The sequence below is a fragment of the Lepeophtheirus salmonis genome, chromosome 5 (assembly GCF_016086655.4).
Source record: "Lepeophtheirus salmonis chromosome 5, UVic_Lsal_1.4, whole genome shotgun sequence".
Classification (NCBI taxonomy): Eukaryota; Metazoa; Arthropoda; class Copepoda; order Siphonostomatoida; family Caligidae; genus Lepeophtheirus; species Lepeophtheirus salmonis.
Window position 1 is genome coordinate 27,984,688 of NC_052135.2, and position 13,315 is coordinate 27,998,002.

General features: G+C 30.8%; 1 protein-coding gene, 2 long non-coding RNA genes and 1 other non-coding gene across 8 annotated transcripts; 2 read left to right on the forward strand and 2 right to left on the reverse strand.

Annotated features, from left to right (window-relative positions):
• Nucleotides 1-923: 923 nt before the first annotated feature.
• Tap42 (immunoglobulin binding protein Tap42) lies at nucleotides 924-6,884 on the reverse strand. 2 transcript variants are annotated; one of them, XM_071888534.1, is made up of 4 exons: nucleotides 3,548-6,884; nucleotides 1,945-3,429; nucleotides 1,464-1,706; nucleotides 924-1,384 (listed from the first exon to the last, which is right to left on the reverse strand). In XM_071888534.1, the coding sequence occupies exons 1-2, from the start codon at nucleotides 3,786-3,788 to the stop codon at nucleotides 2,630-2,632; spliced, it is 1,041 nt and encodes a 346-aa protein (XP_071744635.1). In that variant the 5' UTR covers nucleotides 3,789-6,884; the 3' UTR covers nucleotides 924-1,384; nucleotides 1,464-1,706; nucleotides 1,945-2,629. The 2 variants fall into 2 exon arrangements, with proteins under 2 accessions (XP_071744635.1, XP_040567357.2); XM_040711423.2 differs by having other exon boundaries at nucleotides 1,786-3,429.
• On the forward strand, nucleotides 4,019-9,381 carry LOC121117120 (uncharacterized). 4 transcript variants are annotated; one of them, XR_011780121.1, is made up of 6 exons: nucleotides 4,019-4,160; nucleotides 4,215-4,342; nucleotides 4,419-5,321; nucleotides 5,435-7,308; nucleotides 7,375-9,092; nucleotides 9,154-9,381. It is a non-coding gene; the product is annotated as an uncharacterized lncRNA (long non-coding RNA). The 4 variants fall into 4 exon arrangements; XR_005864047.2 differs by having other exon boundaries at nucleotides 4,419-7,308; XR_005864048.2 differs by lacking the exon at nucleotides 9,154-9,381 and having other exon boundaries at nucleotides 4,419-7,706; nucleotides 7,782-7,906.
• LOC121119142 (U6 spliceosomal RNA) lies at nucleotides 7,041-7,146 on the forward strand. The gene has a single exon (XR_005864688.1). It is a non-coding gene; the product is annotated as a U6 spliceosomal RNA (small nuclear RNA).
• Nucleotides 9,382-11,256: 1,875 nt separating the features above from the next.
• LOC139905412 (uncharacterized) lies at nucleotides 11,257-12,838 on the reverse strand. The gene is made up of 4 exons (XR_011780122.1): nucleotides 12,297-12,838; nucleotides 12,104-12,243; nucleotides 11,952-12,041; nucleotides 11,257-11,892 (listed from the first exon to the last, which is right to left on the reverse strand). It is a non-coding gene; the product is annotated as an uncharacterized lncRNA (long non-coding RNA).
• Between the last annotated feature and the right edge of the window lie 477 nt (nucleotides 12,839-13,315).

A 13,315-nucleotide genomic window follows, 5' to 3' on the forward strand; every position in this document is an offset into this window, starting at 1 on the left:
AAAAACGCAAAGATATATCCAATTGCTTAGGTATCTAAAAGAATAAAAAGAGTGGTGAAGTCAACCTTGGTAGCTGAAAATCTGGAACTGTTGAAAGCAGCTGAATTGTGTTTCTACATCAATAGTCTAGTGTATGAAATTTGTGGACTTAAATTAGAAGTAATTTAAAAAAAAAGATTGCAAATCTTAAAAGAATGCATTCAAACAACGAAACAAGTAGCGAGGACAAGAGATTGAGATTGCAATGCTGAAAGAGATGATGGAAAGAAATTGGCGAATTGTTTTACCAAACAGAAAAGATGAGGAGAATGTGGAAATATAAATAAGTAAATATGTCACTATGCGTGTCTACTGTGTACACTTCTCGAGTCATGGTGTTTTGTCCCGTCAGTTGTAAATAGTCAATGTTGTTACATATTTATTATTAGCCAATATATCTTGAGTCATTATTAGTAACCAACCCTATTCTTTCATCTGTCGTCATTACCACTATTTACAAATATCTCGTGTACAATTGTACAGCCAAATTTTACTAGTTGCAACAAAAAAAATGATGATTTACAGTACTTGTGATGATAATATTCTAGGAACGATCAATTGATGTAATTTTTTTACTTTTGTTTTGAAAATTAATAATTGATAAGAATTCTGGGACGTATATAATCAAGTTCAAATACCCAAAATTATATTACTAGTTTTGAGTCGTAAATACATAACAATTAATTTTAATAGATCAAAGTGATAGCATCAGTTAGTAGTTGGTAATTAAAATAAATGACGCTGTAGTAAAATAAGGCATTATGTGATACATAAATTGTAACTTGTATAAGTACACCATTTATATATGTATATATTTAATATTTATAATCTTGTGGATCAGGCCCCCTCCGCAAATACCACATATGACAAGAAATTTCCTAATATATATCATGAACATATATTTTTTCCAGATAATCGAGTTACACGGCATTGAAAACATTTTTTATGGTAAAAATAAATTATCCTTTTTAATTCAAATGCATTAAATGCATAGTTAATGTATGAATAATACTAATCAATTAATAGAGGGCAAAGAACAGAAGTAGAATTAGATAATAATACATCTATAAATATAGAAATTCTCCGAAGAAGTCATGAGACTATTAGATAATTAATCAATGAATATGCTCAAGGTTAAAAGATACAAAGGTTAACACGGAGGATAAAAAGTTTTACATATTCTATCAAAGACGATAATAATAAATTAAAAAATAATAACTTAATATTTTGGTGCAGCAGGAGATTCGGGATCCTCCAATTGAGAGACCGGTGCTTCAGTTCCTAAACTTCTATAAATAGTATAAGAATGGAAACCATAAATTATGAAAAGAATAGTGAGACAAATCTAGAAAAAAGTGAATAAAGAAACATATTTGAGTACAGATGAGTGTATTCATGTATGATATAAATATATTTCAAGTTACCGAATTAATCCCAAAAGGGAAAAAACTGAAAATGCCCATTATTAAGTATAGAATGGTGTAGAGCCCCAAGTAAAAAAAAATAGCTCTTTCAAGAAAAGGAAATTTAGCTTTCATAACTTCCAAAATCTTAAAGTACGTTAAAAGTACTATGCCAATAGATACGATCAGTGTGGTCCAAAACAGGAATCCATCAAAAAAAGATAATTTAAAGAAATTGAGAACCGCTCCAATAAGTCCTACTAACTAAATAAATAAAGAAAATAGTTGAATGGTTAACTATTATTAGTATTCTAGTAAAAAAAAATATTAATAATTATATTACCCCTTCGACACTAAATAATCGTCCAGCTGGACTTTTAATAACTTCTAACAAACCAGACATTTTTATAATAATGCGCACAAGTAGAACGAAAAGATCGGAGAGTTAGTAGTAAGTAAATAATATTAATTAAGTATGTTATCCTGGCGAATTGTTAATTACCACACTCAGAGTATAGAATGACGATGATGTCTAATTGTTATAGAGTGACGTCACCACCTGTAAATCTGCAATCCTACTCAACAGCTTCTAGGCTCTAGCTAGAGGGCACACACAAAAGAGTGAACTAGCTTATGAATTACTATATATATAATAATATACTGTATAGACTAGTATAAATATAAAATAGAGTATTCTATTCTGTGTAGTAATTCCTGGCTAGTTGAATGGGATTAATGCAGAATGAGTAGTGACTTGCTCAACTTAGGAAATACTTTTTTTTCTAGTTGATAAATGATAACAGTTAATAGAATAAAAGAACAGATTAGGCCTAGCTACAATTATAATTTCTGTCTATATAAAAATAAGAAAATCGCTTATATTTTTTAATAACATGTGATTAAGGCTTAAATATAATGATATTTAAACATTAAAAGATATTAATGTTTGAGAATTAATTATTTCTAAATATTGGTTCCTAATGACCTAAATAAATTAGATTTGTTGCCCATTGCCCTTCCATCCTTTAACTTTATTTATAAAATTAGATTATTATGTCCGGCAAATAATTCTAATATGCAGTACATGTTTAATAATTGTAATTTGTATAAATTGATTATGTGTATTATCGTTAAGAATTAACAGTATGAATATAAACGAAAATTATATGACGTAACAATATAAAAAATTATCCTTTATTATGCCGATTCCCCTCCCCCCGTTTATGATCATCTCTATAATCATCCATAGCTCTCATTCTCATCAGATTTTCTTCATTGTCTCTTTCAATTTTCTCTTCATTCTCTCTCTCTTCTTCCTCCTCTCGAATTTTTGCATTTTCTGGATTTTCTGCCTTGTCTAACATAGATGATTGTTGATTTTTTACTTCCTGAGGAGAAGGAAACCATCCATCCCGAACTCTCTGCTCATAAAATTCTTCCACTGACATGACCGGAATACTAGAATAACCCAAACCAAAAACTTTCTTTTGAGCTTCATCACGTGTTATAATAATGGGTTGAAACTTTTCTATAGTTACATGAGGTGATGGCTTAACAGAGGGATTCGGGGATTTTTTCATATTCTCCATATATTTGAGTATTTTTACTTCCGATGAATAAGAGTTAAGCTCCTCAAAAGCAACAAGGGCAAAACGGTTTATGAGATTAAAGTAGTAGGATCGTAGAATATCTTCATCTTTGATGGAGTCTGAAAAAACCAAGGAATGCAACTGGGCTGTATCCTCCTCTAGTATCTTTTTTTGTTTATATTTGCGAATCTTTTCCTCTCGGTCTGCATTCATTGCAGGAATATTAGGTGGTCCAGATGGTCCGGGAGGATTATCATCTATATTTTCGTCGATTTTGGGTGCAACAAAATCGATAATTTCATAGTCATTCAATCTTTGGAGAAAATCTTCGTAGTAAATACGAGATACCTTAAGAACTCCCACTCTATTATCAGACACACGCCGGATATTGAGATTACCTATATAATTATTAACTAAGTTATTCCTCACTAATAATAATTGACAATAATGTATTCCAAAGTTAATAAGTAACACGTTATTGGCTATGTTAATTAATACATAATAATTTTCAATTACCAAGCAAGGCTGGAAGGAGTAAATAGGGCAAGTGGTCAGTCTGGATTTCCTCTTTGATCTCATTCGGAGAAAAAATATCCAATATAGATACGAGTCTTGTGGCGTCTTCTAATATTAAGATCCCTTGTTGAATGCGATCTTGGAGTTCCTGTTGAGGTTTACCTGAATTTTCGATCTCCCACTGAATTTTGAGACCCGTTGTCATTAAGGCTTTTAAATTCTGAGGGCTTTCAGAGCACATGACCGATGTTAAATTGAAAGTTTAGGAATCTCTAAATAATAAATGGTAAGAATCACAAAAAAAATGAAATTTAACACCAGGCTGTTGTAAAACATTTGCAGTTAGCGGCGAAGATGAGTATGCTGCGTGGGAGCCAGCCGAAGGGAAAATTAACAGAAGAAATAATGTATAAATAACTGGGATAGTCATCTAGCTAGAAGTTGGCTAGAAGAAGGAGAGAATTAAATGGGTAAACAAAGTTAGATTGTGATTATATACTTCATGGAGAACTGAGAAATGTTTTATTAAGATGAATAATACTGGAATGAAATGTACAGTGAGGATCAAAGATACTTTATCAGCCGCATTTCTTCCATTGAAACTTCTTCCAAAGTATACTATATTTCGTCTCCTAATATTCTTAGAAAACTCTTTCATTGATTTTAGTCCTCAAACGTCATTGATGTACATAACAAAAAAACAACTCATATTTATGATACTGATTCCATTTATAAGGCTCCATTACTTTTTTAATTATAGACACTTTATCCTCGCTTCCGATTCCATAATTACTCGTGAGTATCTTCTGTCATTGGAAATAATGTAGAAGACGATCCTAGATGATGAATTTAATGTGGTCTTCTTTTCTAGATTTTTTAATCAGGAAAGCCGCAAAACATATTCAACTCCCCTTGCTATTACCTACATATATGCATAAATAGTTTATGGGAACTCTTAAGTGATAAATATGTTAATAAATTATCGGTGATCTTATAACTTTAGTAGATATATATTGGAAAATATGAATTTCATTTAACATATTTTAAAAGTTTGTGAGTCTTCGAGTCCTTTTCTTTATTATTAAATCACTTATCTTTTTATTTAAATATACATAGATCCTGAGGATTTAGGATCTCCACATCAATATTCAATAGATACATTTTAGATTACAATAAAATTTTGATGTAACAAAGCTGTATATAAAAAAAAATATTTTGTTATTTATCAATTACAAATAATGGTGTAATGCAAGTACGTTTTTTTAAATGAGGTGTATGAGAATGCTACAGACTATAAAGTTCCTATGCATAATTTGGGCGCTGATTTTGGGTTCCATGTGTTAGTGTTTAACTTCATAAAATAAAATTTTTGCATTCTTAATATTGAAATATAAATCTTCCTTATTTTAATCAATAAGGTATATTTATCCATTAATGTAAAATATGAATTTATAATATAATAAACTAGTTTTATTAGTTAAAATTATACAAAATGCTTTAAATATTTAGACTATTTTATTATACATTTTCATCTTTGCATCTAAACAATAATAGTTATTTATTTTTCTTTTTTTCTCGTCGTGTGAAAACATAAAGAACGATATAAAGTATCGTCTACAATAACAATAAAGTAAATAATAATAACATTTAAAAAGTAGCCGAGAAGATGTAGACGAAATTTCTGTTGAAAACTTCTAGTTAATCCGTTTCGATATAATAAATATTGGAAATATTGACATTACATAAATCAATAGAAAAAGTTGCATTAAATAAAGTTAAGTATCGTCTTCAAATCTAAATTTGTTGGAATCCTTTTACATACCTAGTTAATATTATTTATCAAATTAAAATAAAAAAAATGCTGATGTATATTTAAAAAAAATCAAGGACAAAGTGAAGCCCTGAATATAGTTGATGTAAGGTCATATGTGTCCAACAGGATTCATCTCTAGCTCGTAAAGTCAAAAAACAACATTCATGAATTAAGGTAAATACTTTTTGGTAGCCTCAAACCTGGTCCTTTAACTCACCCAAAATTAATCCTCTATCTCTATGTGAAGGTCAAATTAGAGATACAAGTTTGTGAATATTTTAGCAACTTCATCGCAATATTAAAGGCGATATTAAAAAATGTAGTGCTTTGATACCACTCAGGAACTTGTTACTGCCTGCAAGTCCTTCAGGCAGCAATATGAGCTTGTAATTAAAGTCAGAGGTTATCATATTGAATAAGTATTAATATGCATATTTTTAATTTAATTAAAAAGTTCATATAATCCTTAGCATTTATGTTGTTCTTGATGACATAAGATTATCCCTATTTAATTGTATAAATCTATCGTAAAAATCTTGTAAACCATTTAACAACATTTGTAAATATATGTTCATGTAATTTTTATTGCAGTCTTAACAAATTTATATTAACTTTATTTTAAGTTATTAAATTTTTAATAGGGGTTTCCACAGATACTGATTCACATTAAAAATACTAAACTCAGACTGAGTTTGCAAAGAGGTAAAACTCCTCCAAGTCCTGGAAGCTTAATATATGAACTTCAAACAAACAAGGAAATGACTCAAAAATTAGAAAATTTTAAAGCTGTTTTCACTTCTACAAATTTTTATTTTGTGCCATTTTTATGGCAAACTTTTGAAGCAAAAGTTGGTAAATCAACAATTTTTTACACTTTTTAATCAATATGTCCCCCCTCGATTCTGAATGATCGCTTCAATACGGGGACGAACAGAAGCACAACTGGCCTTGATGAAGTCTGAGGACATAAGTCTTGTTCGTCTTGCCCTCCAAGACGCACAAATCAGCTAATTCTAGGGGGTTCACGTAGAGTGAGGACGAAGTCCAGAAGTCTGCTGCCCAAAAGACAGCCATGTTCTCCATGCAGAAATGCTGCACCTTCTTAAACGTGTGTTCTGGGACGCTGAGGACCATGAACTGAGCTGAATATTTGGTCCTGAAGGTTCCCTCGACCTGAGCTGTTGATTCAGCCAAGAAGAAATCATTTCTCCCATTCAGCACTGCGTCTACTGTGAAGATCTTTTTGTCGGATATAGACTTGTGCGCGGAGTAGATCGCACACCCTCTGCCATTTTGCTTGTTGCTCGGAAATTTTTGATCGCATGAAGCATCAAATTGTAGCTTTTTGTCAGTTCTTTCGAATGGCGCCAAGTACAAAATTGTCAGACTTTTATAACAGGCTAGACTGCCTCAAAGAAGATTCTAATTTTTGAGTCATCACCCTGTATATATTTATACATATGTACTATGCTAATAATTTTTTAATCATTTAAAACAACCCCTTTGGTAAATCTAAGGTCCCATCTAAACAGACTATAAGTTCCATCCTCTATAGTCCCTTCCATCAAAAATCTGCCAAAAAAAGAATGTGAAAGTACTCCTCCATCACTGTGACGACCTTTTTCTCCAATGTCAACTATAATAATCTTATTGAAAAAAAAATATTTTTATATATTAAAGGTGCGACTTTGAAAGTACATAAATTAAAATGGAAACGATACAGAGAATAGTAGTATGGTTCCTGAACTAGGATGAAACGATTTAAAAAAAATTGATTTAATGTTTAAAAACATAAAAATGATTATTACAAATATATATAGTTGGCATCAATAAATTACATTTATTCCTAAATACACTAATATTGTCAAGAACAATAGCATGAATGGTCTTAGCTTCAAATGGTGTGCAAATAGTTTGTCCAACATTAGTTTCTTCATATAAAGACTTGGTTAAGTTATTATTGATGTATTTAAATATTCAAAAATTAATTAAAAAAATACTTGTTCAAATGTAGGATTAGCATATAGCTAAATGTTCATAATCTCCGAGATAAAGTGTTAGAGAACTACAGTAGTATGGTCAAGAAAAACAACATGAATGGTGTTAAAGGGGTCTTAGCTTCAAATGGCGTGCAAATAGTTTGTTTTAAATACTGAACATATTAACTTACTTTTTCTTTTCTTAGCTTTACAAATTATTTAGATGACGAAAAATGAGGATTCTACATGGAATTTGAAGTATGAGTATACTACTCATAATTAGTATATTTTTCCCCGAATAAAAATGCTTCATTATTTTTTATATTTATAATTTACATTTGTCCCTAATAATTTGTTGAATCCATAGGTACGTTTACTAAAATCTACCATCACCACTTTCTCTTTCTAATTATCATTCCTTTCTCTCTCTTTCTATACCTAGAACTTTTTCCCCCTTGACTCAACTAGATATTAATCCTACAGCAACCTCATATATTAAAATGAATCATACAATACATAAATACATCAACATGATAATTATTAGCATGATAATCTGGATCGTTGAAAAAGAACACCAATTGGCCATTACTATTCATAATTCCCTGAAGATAATTATTCTATTCTCAGGAATAAACTTAAAGTTGTAGATTGGTAAATAATTTTTGCGTGAAATTTGTAAAAATATTTTTAAACTGTCGTCCTGCATCAAGTTTGCCGAATAAAACGCCTTTTCATGGGTTTTGAGAGAACGAGGTACTGAAGTTTGGAAATGATTTTGAAAATAAAGGTAGGTATATCTTGCACTGGGTTTTTGGGAGTTTCTAGTGCCCATCTCGTTGTTTCATGGTTGAAGGTTGAAGACCGCCACTCCAAAACCTCTGTTGCCATCATCATCAACAACTAAAGTCTGTCGAAACACAAGACTCATGGAGGAAGGATACATTCCTTAGGTATGCAACACTTTACTGTGGTGCATAAGAGCAATTTGTGGATCCCTTGAATTATTAAATGGGTGAGAATAAATCATATTATTGGTTTACAAAGATTATATTAATTTTTTTATTTGAATATGTGAAGTATATTTTTTCATTTTTATACCAGCATCACGTGATATTATATCCTTTAAAATCGTAACTTTTAATCAATAGTACCATATGTCTCGCTTGCTTTTTACACACACTCGCTCGATGCCCATCCCTAATAACTGTAAGGTTGATAATTTTGTAAGGATGCAAAAGCGTGCGAGGAGAAGGGAATAAATACTTATGGCATCATTTATTAAATAATAGACATCTTCCTCTATCAAGAACGTTATCAATTCCCGTCTTAGTATTCAATATAAATGTAATATTAGATGGTGATAGTCGATAGAGAACTGAATAAAATGCCTAAAATAACGTCTCCTTCTGTCTGAATTTCTGGAAATGGTGGCCCAGGAATTTGGAAAATATTTACCGGACGAGAAACAGATGGCTTGTCGGATTTGTCGATATAAATGTGCCTTTGCTCCCCTGTCTAAAATTAAACGCCACTCATTATCCTCATCTCATATCAAGAGCATGGATATTCATCTAAAAAATAAAGTTAATGATGAATACATCAAGTCAGACTTTAACTCTGATCTAACAAAGATGCTTATAGCATGTAATATACCCTTAATTGCTAATCATCCTACGTTCAAAAAATTTATGGAGAAATACAGATAAACCCGTCTCTTCCAGAGGAACCATCATTAAACTAATGGAGGATATTGGTAATGATGTCATTTATAGAAATATCCCTATTATAAATTGTGAAGTTGAAATAATTTTCAGCATGTTTTGAATCATCCACACCAAATTACGATCAATGTTATCAGTAAAAAGTATAAAATATTCACTAATTTCGTAATGGAATTCTGAATTTTGTACCATCAAGCATTAAGTATTCATTTTTTTTAAATCGAACCATAGAATATGATTCTATTTTAGCTAAAATTATCAAGAATTATGATACACAACTCATTAAATGGCAAAAAAACTGCTGAAATGGTCACAACAACGGGGTTAATAGCTTTGGATGGTTCACAACTAGTTTGTCTGACATTAGTTTCTTCACTTAAATACTTTGGTATGATCAGTAGGTTTTCCAATATTACATAATCAATAAATATTACTTTTTATCACTTAAGGATTAGCTATGCTTGATAATCTCCAAGAAATGGTGGTCAGAAAACTCATAACAGGAAAAAACAACTGTTTAAATGGTCACAACAACGGGGGTAGTTGGAATGGGTGCATCCTTCATGATATGTTGTTATATAAGCATAAATAATGATTATATGATTACAATTGTTTAATTTTGTATATTTAACATAAATGTATGATGGTTTATTTTTTAATATGTAGATTATATTTAATTTAAGCCTTCTTTTTTAAACTTGGAACTTCAAATATATTTCGGAATACTTTACTTTGTCGTTTCATTAGTTATTATTCTGAGAATATGGTTCATAATGAATTACAATTTCATGGAGTGTGACGTTTTCAAATCTACAACGGATAAAAACCGTCGTAGTATATCTTCATTAAACATTTTGCTAATAAATACTTTCGTTAGACCCTCAAAAATCATAATAAAGCAGGCACCTGATAATCAGATCAGTATTTTAAACAATGATACCATAAGTCTTTCTCCACCCACCCCCTTTTCCTTGCATGCGTTTTTCTCCACAGGATTATCAACTTTGGTTTTATGTAGAGTTGTTGGAATTGTTGAAAAAGAACGAATTTAATTGGTTGGAAGAGATTATATAAAAAAAGGAATAAAACACGTTGGTACCCTTGTATCTTCTAAACAACTCTCCTCAGTATTGTACTAATCATCAGCAAAGCAAATTCCCCTTACTGCTCTCTCACGTGCATCATCATTATGCCGAATAAAACATGCCTTTTTCATGGGTTTCTAAGAACGGAGGTACTGATGTGTAGAATTATGATTTTGAAAATAAAAGTATATCTTACCGTTTTTGCAGTTTCTCGTGCCCATCTCGTTCTTTATGGCAAGTAATCCGCCACTCCAAAACCTCCCATCACATCAACAACTTAAAAGTCTTCAAGAAACACAAGACTCAAGGAAACGAAGGAGAATTAAGCTGTTCATCATTCAATTTGGACGTAGCTAAGTTATTTGTGTCGTGCAACATCCCTTTAAATGTTCAGGATCATCCCAATTTCTCCAAGTTCATTGAAAAATATACTGGAAATACTTCTGTTGGTCGATGAATCGTTAAAAACTTGGTTAGGGAAGTATGTCAAGGAGTTTTGAATAGAATAAAAGAAGAAATGTCAGAAAAGGATATTTTCGTTGCACAAGAAATCATCAAGGGAGGTCAATGATGGCAATTTTGATTGACCCTTTGGACGGACTTATATGTGGGAGACCTTACCTAATTGAGTTGATTGATATTGAGATTGCAAACGCAAACAATATAAAGAACATCGTCATAAACTCAGTTTATAAATTATTGGGAGAACTGATGTCGCCTCGTATTGTCTCAAAGCAGGAGAAGATCTTCGAGAGAAAAAATCCCGGAATTGATTCACATTACCTGTATTGCTCATAGATTACATAGATTGTAGAGAATAACGCGTGCGAGTAGAAGGGGGGGAGAAAGACATATGGTATTATTGTTTAAATACTGATGAGATTATCATCTGCCTGCTGTATTATGATTATTTATATATATTATTTTATTATATGATTTTTGAGGGTATAACGAAAGAATTTATTAGCAAAATGTTTAATAAAAATATACTACGTATAATTGACTTAGACGGTTTTTATCCGTTACAGTGGATTTGAAAACGTCACATTCTATGAAATTGTAATTCATTATGAACCATATTCTCAGAATAATAACTAATAAAACGACAAAGTAAGAGTATTTCGAAATATATTTGAAGTTCCAAGTTTAAAATAGAAGGCTTAAATTAAATATAATCTACATACTAAAAAATAAACCATCATACATTTAAGTTAAATATACAAAATTAAACAATTAGAATCATATAACTAATAATAACAATAAATTATAAACACAGAATATTGAAATAATAGATTGATCCAAATAATATTTTCTTGTTCTAACATCGGAATTCAGTTCAATATGTCATAACTTTAGGTTGCAAAACACAAGCCAGGCGTGGGGTTTAATAAAAAATATCATCACCCTTTTTTCCTCATGTGCAAGTTGCATATACAATTGTGCACAGGATAGAAAAATCTCTACCGATAAGATCTTAATTATTAATAATAAAGTAAATGTCAAAATCATAAAATAATGTTAGATTTAAATCCATATCTTCTTCCAATCTTAGTACGAACAGCTTCTAGAATCCCACTTTCATTTATTTCATGTTTATCTAAGAAAAGAAACGTTAATCCATGCAGTAAAATTTTAAACCTTAATTACTTATCTTAGATATAAATATGTAGTAATATCCGGCGATATTACTCCTTATTAAGAGCATCAAAAAAAGACCCCTGGTGATTTATGCTTGTATAACAACATACTATTATAATGAAGGATACACACAATTACTAATTATAATGCTACACCCAATGTAACTACCTCCGTTGTTGTGACCATTTAAGCCGTTGTTTTTGCCTTTTATGAGTTTTTTGAACATCATTTCTTGGAGCTTATGAACCATAGCTAATCCTTAAGTGACAAAAAAGTAATATTTATAGACTATGTAATATTGGAAAACCTAATGATCATACCAAAGTCTTTAAGCGAAGTAAGTAGTCTCAGACAAACTAGTTGCGAACCATCCAAAGCTACTACCCCCGTTGTTGTGACCATTTAAGCAGTTGTTTTTGCCCTTTACTGAGTTGTGTATCATAATTCTTGATATGTTTAGCTAAAATAAAATCATATTTTATGGTTAGATTTAAAAAAAAATTGAATACTTACTGTGAGATAGTACAAAATTCAGAGTTCCATTTCGATATTCGTAAATACTTTTTACTGATAACATGATCATCATTTGGTGTGGATGACTCAAAACATTTTTATATGTATTTCTATATATGACATCAGTAACAACATCCTCCATTAATTTAATGATGGTTCCTCGGGAAGGGATATGTTTACCCTTGTATTTCTCCATAAATTTTTTGAACGTAGATGATTAGCAATGGATAAGGTTATATTACATACAATAAGCATCGTTGTGAAATCAGAGTTAAAGTCTGACTTGATGTATTCATCGTTAAATTGATTTTATAGATGAATATCCATACTCTAGTTATGAGATGAGGATAATGAGTGGCGTGTAATTCTAGACAGGGGACTAAAGGCACATTTATATCGACAAATCCGACAAACCATCTGTTTCTCATCCGGTAAGTATTTTCCAAATTCCTGGGCCTCCATTTTCAGAAATCCAGACAGAAGGCGACGTTATTTTAGGCATTTTATTCAGTTCTCTATCGACTATCCCATCTAATATTATTATATTAATATTGAATAATAAAGGCGGGAATGATAACGTTCATGATTGATAGAAGAAGATGTATATTATTTAATCAATGATGCCATAAGTAATTCTTCTTTTCTCCTCGCACGCTTTTGTATTCTTACCAAAATTATCACCCTTAGTTATGACTATAGTTGATAATATTGTAGAGAAAAACGCGTGCGAGGAGACAGGGGGGAGAAAGACACATGGTATCATTGTTTAAAATACTGATGTGATTATCACTGATAATCACATCTGTATTTATCAGTTGCCTGCTTTATTATGATTTTTGAGGGTGTAACGAAAGTATTTATTAGCAAAATGTTTAATAAAGATATACTACGTATAATTGACTTAGACGATTTTTATCCGTTACAGTAGATTTGGAAACGTCACACTCCATGAAATAGTAATTTATTGTGAACCATATTCTCAGAAAAATAACTAATAAAACGACAAAATAAGAGTATTT

Bases quoted from the DNA above. Each gene is read 5' to 3' on its own strand.
- Tap42 (XM_071888534.1), bottom strand. From the start codon at position 3,788: ATGTGCTCTGAAAGCCCTCAGAATTTAAAAGCCTTAATGACAACGGGT. The intron at 3,430-3,547 runs GTAATTGAAAAT...ATAATTATATAG, and splicing joins ACTCCTTCCAGCCTTGCTTG to GTAATCTCAATATCCGGCGT.